The sequence below is a fragment of the Orcinus orca genome, chromosome 5 (genome assembly GCF_937001465.1).
Source record: "Orcinus orca chromosome 5, mOrcOrc1.1, whole genome shotgun sequence".
Classification (NCBI taxonomy): Eukaryota; Metazoa; Chordata; class Mammalia; order Artiodactyla; family Delphinidae; genus Orcinus; species Orcinus orca.
In genome coordinates, this window is record NC_064563.1 from 91559999 (window position 1) to 91575607 (window position 15609).

At 36.0% G+C, this 15609-nt stretch overlaps 1 protein-coding gene across 3 annotated transcripts in view; it reads right to left on the reverse strand.

Moving 5' to 3' along the window:
- NECTIN3 (nectin cell adhesion molecule 3) overlaps window positions 1–15609 on the reverse strand; it is a 137512-nt gene that overhangs the window by 79150 nt on the left and 42753 nt on the right. For all 3 annotated transcript variants that reach the window (XM_004272074.3, XM_049710320.1, XM_004272073.3), the window contains exon 2: window positions 8148–8489. In XM_004272074.3, coding sequence (XP_004272122.1) covers window positions 8148–8489 — 342 coding nt within the window. The remainder of the gene's footprint in view (window positions 1–8147; window positions 8490–15609) is intronic.

Below are 15609 nucleotides of genomic sequence, written 5' to 3' on the forward strand. Positions count from 1 at the left end.
TTTCCAAAATTTCTAATTGGTTCATTTTTTTAATATTTTTTGTCTCAACTTTCTGCTCCTGAGATTTATTTATGTGGGATCATTTCGCCTTAGATTATTATTTTGCAATTCTTCTTTTTTTTAGTTTTTACTTTTAGATCATTTAGATTTGCATGCAATTGTATAAATTATTAGTTTTAACTACTGTATGGTTCATTTACTGTTGGACATTGGTGCTATTTCCTGTTTGGTACAAACAATTTTATAAGAAACATTTTCATTCATGTATCTTGGTATATTTGTATAAAAGTTCCTGTAGTTTATCCCTTGGTACTATGTTTATTTCCATTATTTACCAGATAATGCCAAAAAGCTTTCCAAAGTACCAATTTACTCCCAATCTTAGCACTCTGGTTGGTCCAACATACCCACTACAGTTGATAACCAGACTTCTCAATGTTTGCCAACCTCGTAAGTATGTAACAGCATATCATTGAAACTTTGTTTCTAATTTCTCAGATTATGAATGATGTTAAGGATCTTTTCTTGTTTATGAGCCATTTGGAATTTCTTCTTCTGCAAAATACCTATTAAAGCCAATTGTTTTTTTCTTACTGATTTGGGAGAGTCCTTTTCTGATTATATGTGAAAATATCTTCCACCAATTTAGGGCTTGTCTCTTTATCCTATGGTGTGTTTTGATGAGCAGAAGTTTTTAATTCAAATGCATAAAATTTATCAGTTAACTGCTTTTATATACAGGCACACCTCATTTGATTGCACTTTGCTGTATTGTGCTTCATAAATATTGCATTGTTCACAAACAGAAAGTTTGGGGCAACCCTGCATTGATCAAGTTTATCAGCACCATTTTTCCAACAGCATTTGCTCACTTCCTGTCTCTGTCACATTTTGGTAATTCTCACAATATTTCAACCTTTTTCTTTATTATTATATGTGTTATGAGGATCTCTGATCTTCGATGTTACTACTGTGAAAAGATTACAACTGGATGAAGACTCAGATGATGGTTAGCACTTTTTAGCAACAAAATGTTTTTTAAATTAACGTATGTACATTGCTTTTTAAGACATAATACTATTGTATCAAAACGACAATAAAGTATCACCTCACACCAGTCAGAATAGCCATCATTAAAATATCTACAAACAATAAATGCTGGAGAGGGTGTGGAGAAAAGGGAACCCTCTTGCACTGTTGGTGGGAATATAAATTGATACAGCCACTACGGAGAACAGTAGGAGTTCCTCAAAGAACTCAAATAGAACTACCATACGACCCAGCAATCCCACTACTGGGCGTATATCCTGAGAAAACCATAATTCAAAAAGAGTCGGTACCAGAATGTTCACTGCAGCACCATTTACAATAGCAAGGACATGGAAGCAACCTAAGTGTCCAGTGACAGATGAATGGATAAAGAAGATGTGGCACATATATACAATGGAATATTACTCAGCCATAAAAAGAAACAAAATTGAGCTATTTGTAGTGAGGTGAATGGACCTAGAGTCTGTCATACAGACTGAAGTAACAGAAAGAGAAAAACAAATACCGTATGCTAACACATATATATGGAATCTAAAAAAAAAGTGGTTCTGAAGAACCTAGGGGCAGGACAGGAATAAAGATGCAGATGTAAAGAATGGACCTGAGGACATGGGGAGGGGGAAGAAGGGTAAGCTGGGACGAAGTGAGAGAGTGGCATAGACATACACTACCAAATGTCAAATAGATAGCTAGTGGGAAGCAGCCGCATAGCACAGGGAAATCAGCTCTGTGCTTTGTGACCACCTAGAGGGGTGGGATAGGGAGGGTGGGAGGGAGACACAAGAGGGAGGGAATATGGGAATGTGTGTATACACATAGCTGATTCACTTTGTTATACAGCAGAAACACATCATTGTAAAGCAATTATACTCCAATAAAGATGTAAAAAAAAAAAGAAGACGTAATACTACTGCACACTTAACAGACTATAGTATAGTATAAACATAATTTTTTTTTTTTTTTGCAGTACGCGGGCCTCTCACTGCCGCAGCCTCTCCCATTGCGGAGCACAGGCTCCGGACGCGCAGGCTCAGCGGCCATGGCTCACGGGCCCAGCTGCTCCGCGGCACGTGGGATCCTCCCGGACCGGGGCACGAACCCGCGCCCCCTGCATCAGCAGGCAGACTCTCAACCACTGCGCCACCAGGGAAGCCCTAAACATAATTTTTATAACACTGGGAAACCAAAAATTCATGTGACTGGTTTACTGTGATATTCACTTTATTGCAATACTAGCTTTATTACAGTGGTCTAGAACTGAACCCACAATGTCTCCAAGGTATGTTTGTACTAAGAGTTAGCTGTCTACTTCGAGGCCAAATTACTATATATATCACATAGTAATTTGGCCTTGAAGTAGACCAAATTTCTTGTTCTCTACAGAAATTTAAGAGATTGACTTATCCCTTCAAATGGTAAGCACTGTTGTTTAACAGTCTGTGTCCGATAATTCCAACATCTCATGCAGGTCTGTTTCTGTTGTCTTGTTTGCGCTGGCTGCTGCTTGTGGAGTCTTCTTTACTTGTATGCCTGGTTATTCAAGCAGATGAATCCTTGAGTTTGAATAATGAAGGTAGAAATAATCTGAGGCTTAGAATGCAGTACCTTTCTTTGTTTTCTTCTGCTAAGCTAGCTCCTGAGAACACTATCCAGTCCAGGATCTCCTTAATTTCAGACTACTCAAGTGATATAAACCAGGCCTAGAAGTCTATAAGAAGACTGGTTTACTACACGTGTACTATTATTCTGAAAACTGTTAAGCATCTGGGTACCAGGAGAATATAAGAAAGGTTATTAGACATCCCATCTTGAGCAGACTTGCATTCAGATATTCGTCTCTCTCACTTCTCAAGGTTCTCGAAATCTTAGTTCATCATCTTAAGTGTCTCTTCTGAATTGTCTAATGTCCCCAAGGTTGAATACAGATTTCAGCTTTCGGTACTAGGTTTATTTCTCTGTTTCCACCTTCTCTTAGATTTGGTCTAGTTATATTCCACACTATGTTGTTATTTCTTTGAAGTTTTCAATGGTTTTTAACATTTCACTTGCCCATCCCCCACCATGGGAGCGTTAATGTGACTAACCTGTGCCATCAATAGAGGCTTTTATCTTCGAGGAACTTAAAAAATTACCTTAAAGTCAATTTTAAATTGTTATTTCTATTTCTTCTGAAGGGAATCAATCTCCTGGTTGTACACTTCAGTTGCTTTCTAAAGTTAACTTTTCTCATATTCCCCAACATTTAAGTTAACTTCTCTGCACCCTTCCCTGTCTAGTAGTTTTGTTGTTGCTTCCTCTTAAGATGCTACCCAATGCCCTATATAGTCTGATTTGGGGGAACATGAAGTTTTCCCGGCCCTGCATTAATGCCAGGATTGTTAAGCCTACTTCTTTCTGTTGGTTCTTTCATCCACCTCAAAAGTTTCCTCTCACATGCACATAGATCAGTACTAAGCCAAAGACTTCAGAGGGCCATTCTGTAGGTCTCTAAAGCACACACATTCTCTCTTTCTCTCTCATGTTCCCTTCTTTCCAGTATTCTGTTCCACAAATTCTAATCACCTGTCCAATCTGTCTCTTAAACTCAGTGAGACTAGCATTCTCTACCTGAATTCCTTGTCACTGAGTTGTCACTGGAAACTGCCTAAGGAGGAGGCTGGAGCAATTGTAGAACTCATCTTGTTTATTTTCCTTCTTTCAGGGATCATAATCCTACCATGCCTATTAAGTTGCCTAGTTTTTTTGTTGCTAGAGAGAGAAAGGGTCAATCCAGTCCCTGTTACTCCATCATGTGCAGCAGTGGAAATCTTTTTTTTTTTAATTACAAAAGTAATATTACTAAAAATTGGAAAAACAAAGAAAACTTATCCACAACTGTAATATCTTAATCCAGTCATTATCATATTCTTCCATTTCCTTCTCTTATTTGTTTCTAGTTTCTATATAGATGTAATCATGGCATACCTACAGTTTTGTGGCTCATTTTATTTTCAAGCAGCAATACTTCTCTTAACTATAATTTTAACAACTATATAATATCCCATATATCAAAAGGAAGTAACCAATTGTACAACTCTTCTGCTATGGGGCATCTGTTGTTTAGTGTTCCCAAAGCTTTTTGCTATATTACATTTCCTTAATTCACTTTCTATTACTACTACTCCTTTGAAACTCTAATGTCACTGCCTAATCTATACACTCAATACTTTTCTTTGCCTGTTCTCTTTGACTGATTTGGTAAAATTTGATACTTAGTGCAGTTCTTCCCAATCAGTTCCAAAAGAATTAAGTTCTAATGCCTTCAGGTATCTGCTGTAAGTAATGAATTAACTTCTGGGCTATGCATTTAGAATGATAGTAGCTATGTGCCAGCCTTCGGAGAACTGATAAAATGGTCACTGAAATCACTTTCTGTATGGCTTGATTCTCACTGTGGGAAAAAGCTGCTAGAGTAATCTTAAAAACTTTTTTCTTCTCTTGATATGAATAATATTACTTTGACAGTTTTTCTCAAAGCTATCTATTTGAACACCTCATCTCTATTTCTTCCAATCTCTGCCCTAATAAATACTGAGTCTTAGGCCTTCAGTTACTTTTTATAAGTTTCTTAAAAACTTTTATCTGATAAACACTACTACCTGGATGATCCCTGATTTTATTTGCTTTTGATACAAAGCTTGACTCTATAGTTTCTAACCACCTACCTGGAATTGTTTGCCTATGTATCCTCCAACTCAATAAGCCAAATGTTGAGTTCATCGTCTCATCCTCCCAATCCCCAACATGTTTTTTATTCAGATATGCCCATTTAAATTAATGGTAACATAATTTACTCAATCACTAAGGTTCAAAACCTGTTACTGTTCAAACCTCCCTAGTTTATTATATATAGTCAGTTACAACGTTCTGCTAATTTTTCCTTTGTAGTAGTTCCCTTCCTCACTCAAGTGAAAGAAATTAGAAAATTAACTTCAAGCTTTCATGGCCTCATGGCTGAGGCATTATGATTTCAGGACTCTTCATTTCAATCCATCAAAAACACCAGACTCATCATCTTAAATCACAACTTTCATCACATTACTTCTAAATCAGGTCTACGAGTTAGGTATCCCTCTAAGCAAGGTGAGAAGATGGTCAAAGCAGTGTTTCTCAAACTCTACTGTGCATAAAAAGTACTTGCGGATCTTGCTAAAATGTAGATTTATCATTCAACAAGTCTGGGAGGGGTCTGTAATTCTGTATGTCTAACATGCTCCCAAGTGATGCCACTGCTGCTGGTTCATGAACCATGCTTTAAACAGCGAGAATCTGGGACTTCCCTGGTTGTCCAGTGGTTAGGGCTACATGCTTCCACTGCAGGGGGCACAGGTTTGATCCTTGCTCAGGGAACTAAGATCCTGTATGCCGTGCAGTGTGGCCAAAAATAAATAAATAAATAAATAATAAACAGTAAGAATCTGAGAATAAAAGAAGAGAGGTGAGAAGAAGTACAATGCTGTACACTAAGTTTGCATTTCCAGCAATATAAAGCTCAAATTCCCCATCTTAATATTTAGATTACTTTAAAGTGGTCCTGCTCTACCTTTCTAGCCTTTAATTCTTGTATTTTATATAAATCCTTTGAACAATCAACAAATTACTCAGTGGTCCCGCAGAGGACACTTGGCAATGTTGAGAGACATTCTAACTTGTTGAAACTTAAGGAACTGCTACTAGCATCTAGTGGGTAGAGGTCATGGATACTGCTGAACAGTCTACAATGCACAGGACAGCTCATCACAAGAATTCCAGCCCAAAAGTTCAACAATGCCAATTCTGAAGAAACTCTGCCCTAATATATGCTGTTTTCTGCCTCCCTGCGTTGGCTCATTCTCCTCCCTATACTTCTTTCCTTTTTGCCTACCTAAAACCTATCCACCATTCAAGGACTGGCTCAACTACTTTTCTACATAACATTTCTAAACTACAGAGTTTATTTATCCATTCCTATACCCTACTTAAATAACATTTAGTGTATTACTGCTACATACCAGAAACTCTTACAGGCTTTAGGGATATAAAGTTAAATTTTAAAGTGCACAGTTGCAGTCCACCATAAATTTATAGTGAAGAAGACATACAATAAGCATTATGTTAATTGCTACAACACAGATAAGCTCAAGATACAAAGGCAAAAGAGCAAAAAAACCCCATCAAATTGCAAAGGGGTAGATATTTCAAGAATGGCTTCCAAAAGGATGTGGTTTGGGGCTTCCCTGGTGGCACAGTGGTTAAGAATCCACCTGCCAATGCAGGGGACACGGGTTCAAGCTCTGGCCCAGGAAGATCCCACATGCCACTAAGCAACTAAGCCCGTGCGCCACAACTACTGAGCCTCCACTCTAGAGCCCGCGTGCCACAACTACTGAGCCTGCATGCCTAGAGCCCATGCTCCACAACAAGAGAAGCCACCGCAATGAGAAGCCCGCGTACCACAACGAAGAGTAGCCCCCGCTCGCCACAACTAGAGAAAGCCCGGGTGCAGCAACGAAGACCCAAGGCAGCCAAAAATAAATAAAATAAATGTATTTAAAAAAAAAAAAAGGATGTGGTTTGATGAGTAGTAAATAGAAGAATCTAGAAGAAAGAGACAGGAGGAAAAAGGTGGCAATCCAGGCATAAGAAAACTACACATGTAAAAATATAGGTGTTAATGAAGTGTAAATAGTTAATTATGATTATAAAATTTGGGTTGCTGGGAGAAGTAGAGCAAGGAGTGGAATAGATGAAGTTAGAGAAGAAGACCCAGCTAAAAGCGTGACTAGTCTTATACTACCAACAGTCGAGTTTTAAACCACTGAGTATTGTGTTAATTTAAGGGGAATTACTAAAATTTAAAGCAAAAAGTCTTATTCACGAGTTCTCTCTTCTACATGCGAACTATTTTTCTATTTTTTCTTGACACTGAATTTTCCTGTGACTTTTTTTACCCCAATGGCTTGCACTTGATTTTTCAGATATTTATGCCCTGCCTTCCAATCAAAACAGGTCTCAAAGGTATCAATTTTGTAAACATAAGTTATATTTTTCCCACAGCTCCTAGGGCAGGCTCTTAAACATTAAAGTCTTCAAATATTTAATGTTATTTCTATTTTTAAATAGTATTTCTCAACATGAAAAAATATATAACATATTTGGACAAAATTTCTTTCCTGCACATCAGTGACCCTGAAATCATGCCATTAAATATTAGAGGCTGTGTAGTTATTTGGTTCTCTGGAAGCAGACACTGAGATCAAATGAGGAGTACAAAAGGCTTATTAGGGAACAACATCTGGGAGAAAAGTGAAGAAGGATTGAGTAGGGAAAGCTATCAGCAGACCTTACAAAGTCCCTGACAGGCAAACAGGCAGATTCATAGCAAAGACCACCCATTAAAGGAGTTCCACTCTGGGTGGAAATGGCTACAGTTGCTTTTACTCCTTAATCCTCCTTCTAGTATTATAAAAGTACTCACCAGCTATTCCAAATTGGTTTACCTTTCACTGCAGGTGACTATTTTAATGCTAATAAGCTCTTCCTAAATTCTGCTATAAACTTTAATAGTTTTCAGATAGGAAAAGGCAGAAGATCTTTCAATGCAAGCAACAGACCAAGATTCAAATAGCTATGCAAATCCGCAACAGCAGAAATAAAATCTGATTTGAAAAACAAACATGAGATGTCAATGGCTCTAAGACCACAGTCACTTAAAAAATGGAAAAGCTTATTTAAAGATGGTAATTTAAAGGTTGAAAATTTGAGGGGAAATAATGAAAATAAATGTCAAAGAATCTCAGCACTTAGTATTATAAATAAAAAACAATCTTTCATGAAGAAAGTAAAAGAGTTATAAATTACACAGCTTTATATAGATACACAGATAGATAGGGACAAGATTTAGTTTAAACTGAGAGTCTAGAATCATAGAATTTTATGACAGAACTTGAAAAAACATATCTGAATTATTTTATTTTAAACCTACATTTATATATAATTTCAATTATTTTAAGTTCTTGAAAATACTTTTACAATAATCCTCACCACACCACCAAAATATGCAATTTAAGTACACCTACCTAATACAGTTACAGTTGTAGAGGACTGAGCATTTCCAAGTGGGAAGGTAACAGCTTTGCATATATATTGTCCAGAATCAGAGAATCCTATGTTATGTAGAGTAATTGTTGCATCATTAAGTGAATAGTTTTTAAACAAGACTCTTCCCTGATATTCTCCTTGAACAGAGAATCCATATTGAGGATGATGAACTGCAACAGTCTGTGCACTTTTGCCATGTATCTTCTCCCATAAAATTTGTGTTATAGTTTCATTTCCTTCAATTAAACACTTCAGCGAAACATTCTTTCCCCATACTGCTGTGACATGTGGCTCCACAATAACTGGTCCAGCTAAGGCACCTAAGGAAAAACAAAAAAGCGTAGTTCTTAAAAATGAAAAAAAGTTACATTAACATATTATCAAATTCCCTCCCTTCCTGTTTTCCTCTTCCTTCTTCTCCTTGTGTAAGTACACACACACACACACACACACACAGACACTAATGACCGAGTAACAGGAAGGACTGAAAAGAGCTAGATGTTCCCAGGGCTGGATTTAAGACCCAAAGAATGATTCTCAGGTGAATCAAATAATCACCAATATGTGTTCCAGTGGAAAAGCACTAGATTGGGCCAAGAGTAAGCTTAAGAGCAGGTCCTTCCCCAGTCAAGCCACCAGGTAAGGTCCCAGCCCTAGCTGACACCCTGACTGCAGCCTTGTGAGAGACTCTGAAACAAAGGACCCAGCTGATCTATGCCTAGATTCCTGACCCAAAGAAACTGAGAGGTGATAAATATATGCTGTTTTAATTCTATTAAATTTTAGGGTATTTTGTTACTCAGCAACAGATAATTAACACATTTAGGATCTGTCAAACCAAATATAATACCAAAGTTTCTTCCTTTGGAGAGTTCCTCTACCAAAAATCTGTATAAAAGACTTCATTAAAGATAGACCAATTGCCAGAAAACATGAATTCAAAAAACACATATAAATGTGAAATTAAGTTTTTCTATCTCACAGATGAAAAAAAAACTATTCTACAAGCAAAAGTTAAAATAAAATGATACCAAACTTCACTTTTATAATAATGATTTCCTTCCTAAAAGCAATGGATGAAATATAAATCATTTTTAGGAACATAGGACTAATACTCATGAATACTAAACTCAAGCAAGATGATCTTCACTAACAGGTATATCAGAACATATATAACAAATCCTTGGAGAGTTTACAACTTACATACATGTCCTGGCAAAATAAATGCTCAAACTAAAAAGTAAACCAATATAAGCACTTGAATATAGAAACTGTATAAATACCTTTAAAATTTAGAGTTATGTCTAGTTAATATTTTTAAATAAATACAAAAATGCAGAAAAGTATCACTTAAAAAGATAACCAAGAAAAATGTGTTTAAACATATTCAACAGTTCTAAACAACAAAACCTTTACACAATATTATTTCCATGAATAATATTTTTTCCTTCTTGGGAAGGAAAAAAACCATAAATGAGTATATTAGATAGATACATACATGGATACATACATAGCTAGATAGCTAGATAAGAGGGCAAACTTTACCACCCAAGAGATGATTGAGGATATTACAAAAAAGGACTGACAATTCACACTGACCATACTTAACAGCTATGGCAGAAAAAGGCTTTCTTTTAGCCACTCCGCCAAAAAAGTATCAAGTCCAAAAAATGTACCATCATTATGTAATTATGCTTTACATAATATGTAATTATGCTTTCAAGCATAATTACAAAGATTTTAAAATTTAACCTAAAACATATAAAATATGAAAGTATTCTAATGCATTTTAACAAGCTATTGTAAGCCTAGTACTATACCCAAAACTATGCAAATGAAAGGGCAATTTACAAATATTGAAAATTTCATATAATATTATGAAAGAACACACAGCTCTTTATTTAAAGAAAAAGACACAATGACCAAGTAGGATATTCAAGAATGTAAGGATATTTTTAAACTATTCATCACACTGAAAGGTCACGTAACTTTCTCATCTGATGCCAAAAAGACATTTAATAGAATTCAATATTCATTATCTAATTTTTTAATTAATTTAATTTAGACATTTAATAGAATTCAATATTCATTATCTAATTTTTTAATTAATTAATTTAATTTTTGGCTGCATTGGATCTTTGTTGCTGCACGCAGGCTTTCTCTAGTTGTGGCAAGCAGGGGCTATGCTTTGTTGTGCTGCACAGGCTTCTCATTGTGGTGGCTTCTCTTGTTGTGGAGCACGGGCTCTAGGCACACGGGCTTCAGTAGTTGTGGCACACAGACTCAGTAGTTGTGGCTCACGGGCTCTAGAGTGCAGGCTCAGTAGTTGTGGCGCACGGGCTTAGTTGCTCCACAGCATGTGGGATCTTCCCAGACCAGGACTCGAACTTGTGTCCCCTGCATTGGCAGGTGGATTTTTAACCACTGTGCCACCAGGGAAGCCCTCATTATCTGATTTTTAAAAAATAAGTAACAACTGAGAAAAGGAGTCTTAATAATAAAGTAGATTTTTCTCAAATCAATGGCCATCACAACGCTAAAATTTAAAAGGGGGCATGGTTATTAATGAAAGACCAAGACAAGATGGTGCACTGTCATTATCATCATTCAACTTAGACTAGAAATTCCCATTCAATGAGACAAGAAAAGGAAAGAAGGAAGAATAAGAATAAGAAAGGAAAAGACAAAATTATTATCTGAAAAACCTATTACTAGAAAAACCTAAGAAGGCCAAGTAAAGTGCTATTAGGACAAATAATGTGGTTGCTTGCAAACCATGCAAACTGTATACAAAATGTATATTCATCATGCCATAACAAGTGATAACCTTTACAAACTTACTGTAGAAAAAGTCAATATTTGCAAAATATTAACATTTAAAACACCCATGAATAATGTTGTAAAGAATCTAGAAACCTGAGAAATTAACTTGAGTAAATGGAAGATATGTTCCTGAGAAGAAAGACGTAATACCTACTACTTAGACAGCAAATCTCTCCATGTTAGCACACAAATTCAATGCAACTTCAGTAAAAACCATGACAAAACTTATTGAAACTAGAATAGGGACACTATGTTTAAAAAAAACCCCACAATAGCACAGTAAAGGGGAGAAAGAATACTAAAGTAAAAATAATAAAAACCTTAATGTCTTAAAACAATTCAAAGTACACAAACAGATCAACATATAGAATGGCATACAATATGTAATATGTTGTACAAGTGGGGAAATAATGAATTAGTCAAGACATGATGAAAGGACAAGAGCTAATATTTGGAAATAGATCTACCCCTGCTTTACTAAACACACACACGCACACACACACACACAAATCCAGATGGACTGAAGATATAAATGTAAAAAAATGAGCCACATATTCCATATATACTGACAATAATTTTTTATATACTCTGGAAGATAAACATTAGTTACTCTAAGGAGGGACACTACTAAGGATTAAAGAAAGAACTTTTAGTTTTTACTTTGTGTTCTTCTTTGATGTCAGAATCACAGTAAATAATGTTCAAAATAAAAGCAAATAAAAAATACAGAATCATCTTCCTCAGGTGGAAGCAGAAAAGAGAAAAGATAAAAGAAGTATTATGGACTGAATGTTTGTGTTCCTCCAAAATGTATATATTGAATACCTAACTGGTGGTGGGGTCTTTTTGTGGTAATTAGGTTATATGAGGGCAGGGCCCACAGGCTGGCATTAGTGTCCTCATAAGAAAAGGAAGAGAGAGTAAAGCTCTCTCTCCCTCTCTGTGAGGACAAAGCAAGAAGGCGGATGTCTACAAGTCAGGAAAGGGTCCTCAACACCCTCTGCTTGCACCTTGATCTTGGATTTCTCAAACTCACAGAACTATAAAAAATAAATGCCAGATGTTTAAGCCAACCAGTCTATAGTGTTTTGTTATAGCAATCCCACCTTACTAAGACATTAAGTATCAGAATTAACTTGAAGGGGCAGTGCTAATGATATCTCCTTACAACCTTAAGAATAACAGCTTATGGGGTAGCAATACTTTTATCAGGCAGAACAGACTTTAAAACAAAATCCAGAGCAAAAGACAAAGGAGGACATCATATAATGATAAAGGGATCAATCCAAGAAGCAGAGGTAACATTTGTAAACATATATGCACCTAATATAGGAGCACCTAATAGGAGCACCTAATAGGAGCACCTAAATATATAAAGCAAATAATAATAGACACAAAGGAAAAAACTGACAAAATATGGTAACAGTATGGGATTATAATACCCTACTTACATCAATGAATAGATCATCCAGACAGAAAACCAATAAGGAAACAGTGGTCTTAAATGACATATTAGACCAGATGGACTTAATAGATATCTACAGAATACATATCTCATCCCAATACAGAATACACATTCTTTTCAAGTGCACATGGAACTTTCTCCAGGAAAAAACACATGCTAGGCCACAAAAAGGTCTCAGTAAATTTAACAGATTGAAATTATATCAAGCATCCTTTCTGACCACAATGGTATGAAACTAGAAATTAATTACAAAAAGAAAAATGGAAAAAATACAAACACGTGGAGACTGAACATGCTACCAGAAACAAATCACAAAAAAGAACACCACAATGTGTCCATGAACAAATCAAAGAGGAAATCAAAAAATATCTTGAGACAAGTGAAAACAGAAACAAAACTTTCCAAAATCTATGGGACACAGTAAAAGCAGTTCCAAGAGAAGATACAAGCCAACCTCAAGAAACAAGAAAAGTCTCAAACAACCTAACTTTCCATCTAACAGAATTAAAAAAGAAGACAAAGCCCAAAGGTAGCTAGTAGAAGGAGGAAAATAATAAAGATCAGAGCAGAAATAAATAAAATAGAGACCGAAAAAAAAAAACCCAAAAAAAACCCACCAACAGAAAAGACCAATGAAACCAAGAGCTGGGTTTTTGAACAGAGAAACAAAACTTATAAACCTTTAGTCACAATCTTCCAGAAAAAGAGAGCCCAAATAAAATTAGAAACAAAAGAAAAGTTACAGCCAACATCACAGAAGTACAACAAACAATCATAATACCACAGTTATACACCAACAAATTGAACAACCCCCCAAAAATGGATAAATTCCTAGACATTGCAATCTTCTAAGACCGAATCAGGAACAAATAAATAGAAAATATGGACAAACCAATTACGAGTAATGAAATTGAATCAGTAATCAAAAAACTCCAAAAAAACTAAAGCCCAGGACCAGACAGCTTCACAGGGCAATTCTACCAAACATTTAAAGAGTCAGTACCTATCCTTCTCAAACTATTCCAAAAAGCTAAAGAGCAGAGAACACTCTGAAACTCATTCTGCAAGGCCAGCTTTACCCTCATACCAAAATCAGAAAAAGACAAGACAAAAAAAGAAAACTGCAGACCAGTATCTCTGATGAACACAGATGCAAAAATCCTCAACAAAATATTAGCAAACAGAATTCAACAACACATAAAAAGGACCATACATCATGATCAAGCAGTATTTCAGGATGCAAGGATGGTCCAATATCTGCAAATCAATCAATGTGATACACCACATTAACAAAGTGAAGGGTAAGAAAAGCACATGATCATCTCAACAGATGCAAAAAAAAAAAAAAGCATTTAACATCTGTTTACGATAAACTCTCAACAAATTTGGTAAAGAGGGAACATACCTAAACATAATAAAGGACATTTACGACAAACCCACAGCTAATATCATACTCAATGGTAAAAAGCTAAAAGCTTTTCCTTTAAGATCAGGGACAAAACAAGCATGCACACTCTTGCCACTTCTATTTAACATAATATTGAAAGTCCTAGCCACAGCAATCACACAAGAAGAAGAAATAAAGGCATTCCATTTGGAAAGGGATAAGGAAAACTGTCATTGCAGATGGCATGCTACTATATATAGAAAACACTAAAGTCTCCACCAAAAAAAATTAGAAATAATAGATTCAGTGAAGTTGCACGTTACATAATCAATATACAAAAACTGGCAGATTTCTATACACAATGATAAACTATCAGAAATAGAAATTAAGAAAACAATTCCATTTACAATTGCACCAAAAAGAATAAACACCAGCAGTGCAAGAGTGTTCCCTTTTCTCCACACCCTCTCCAGCATTTATTGTTTCTAGATTTTTTGATGATGGCCATTCTGACTGGTGTGATAATTGATACAGCCACTATGGAGAACAGTATGGCGGTTCCTTAAAAAACTACAAATAGAACTACCATACGACCCAGCAATCCCACTACTGGGCATATACCCTGAGAAAACCATAATTCAAAAAGAGTCATGTACCAAAATGTTCATTGCAGCTCTATTTACAATAGCCAGGAGATGGAAGCAACCTAAGTGTCCATCATCGGATGAATGGATAAAGAAGATGTGGCACATATATACAATGGAATATTACTCAGCCATAAAAAGAAATGAAATTGAGTTATGTGTAGTGAGGTGGATGGACCTAGAGTCTGTCATACAGAGTGAAGTAAATCAGAAAGAGAAAAACAAATACTGTATGCTAACACATATATATGGAATCTAAGAAAAAAAAAAAAAGGTCATGAAGAACCTAGGGGTAAGACCGGAATGGAGACGCAGACCCACTAGAAAATAGACTTGAGGATGTGGGGAGGGGGAAGGGTAGGCTGTGATAAAGTGAGAGAGTGGCATGGACATATATACACTACCAAACATAGAATAGATAGCTAGTGGGAAGCAGCCGCATAGCACAGGGAGATCACCTCGGTGCTTTGTGACCACCTAGAGCGGTGGGAGGGAGGGAGATGCAAGAGGGAAGAGATATGGGAACATGTGTATATGTATAACTGATTCACTTTGTTATAAAGCAGAAACTAACACACCATTGTAAAGCAATTATACTCCAATAAAGATGTTAAAAAAAAGAATATTGTATAGGCAGTTTTATATCTTTATCCAATAAAATGATTCAGAATTTTCAAAAACAAAAGAATAAAACACCTAGGAATAAATTTAACCAAGGACAGGAATTCCCTGGCAGTCCAGTGGTTAGAGCTACCAAGGGCCCGGATTCGATCTCTGGTCAGGGAACTAAGATCCCACAAGCTGCATGGTGTGGCCATAAAATTAAAAAATTAATTTAACCAAGAAGGTGAAGACCTGTACGTTGAAAGCTATAAGACACTGATAAAAGAAATTTAAAAAGACGCAAATAAATGGAAAGATATCCCATGTTCATGGATTGTTAAAATACCCATACTACCCAAAGCAATCTATAGGCTCAATACAATTTCTATCAAAATTCCAGTGGCATATTTCACAGAACTAGAATAAATAATCTTAAAATTCGTATGGAACCACAAAAGAACCCTAACAGCCTAAGCAATTAAAAAAAAAAAGCTGGAGGTATCACACTCCTTGACTTC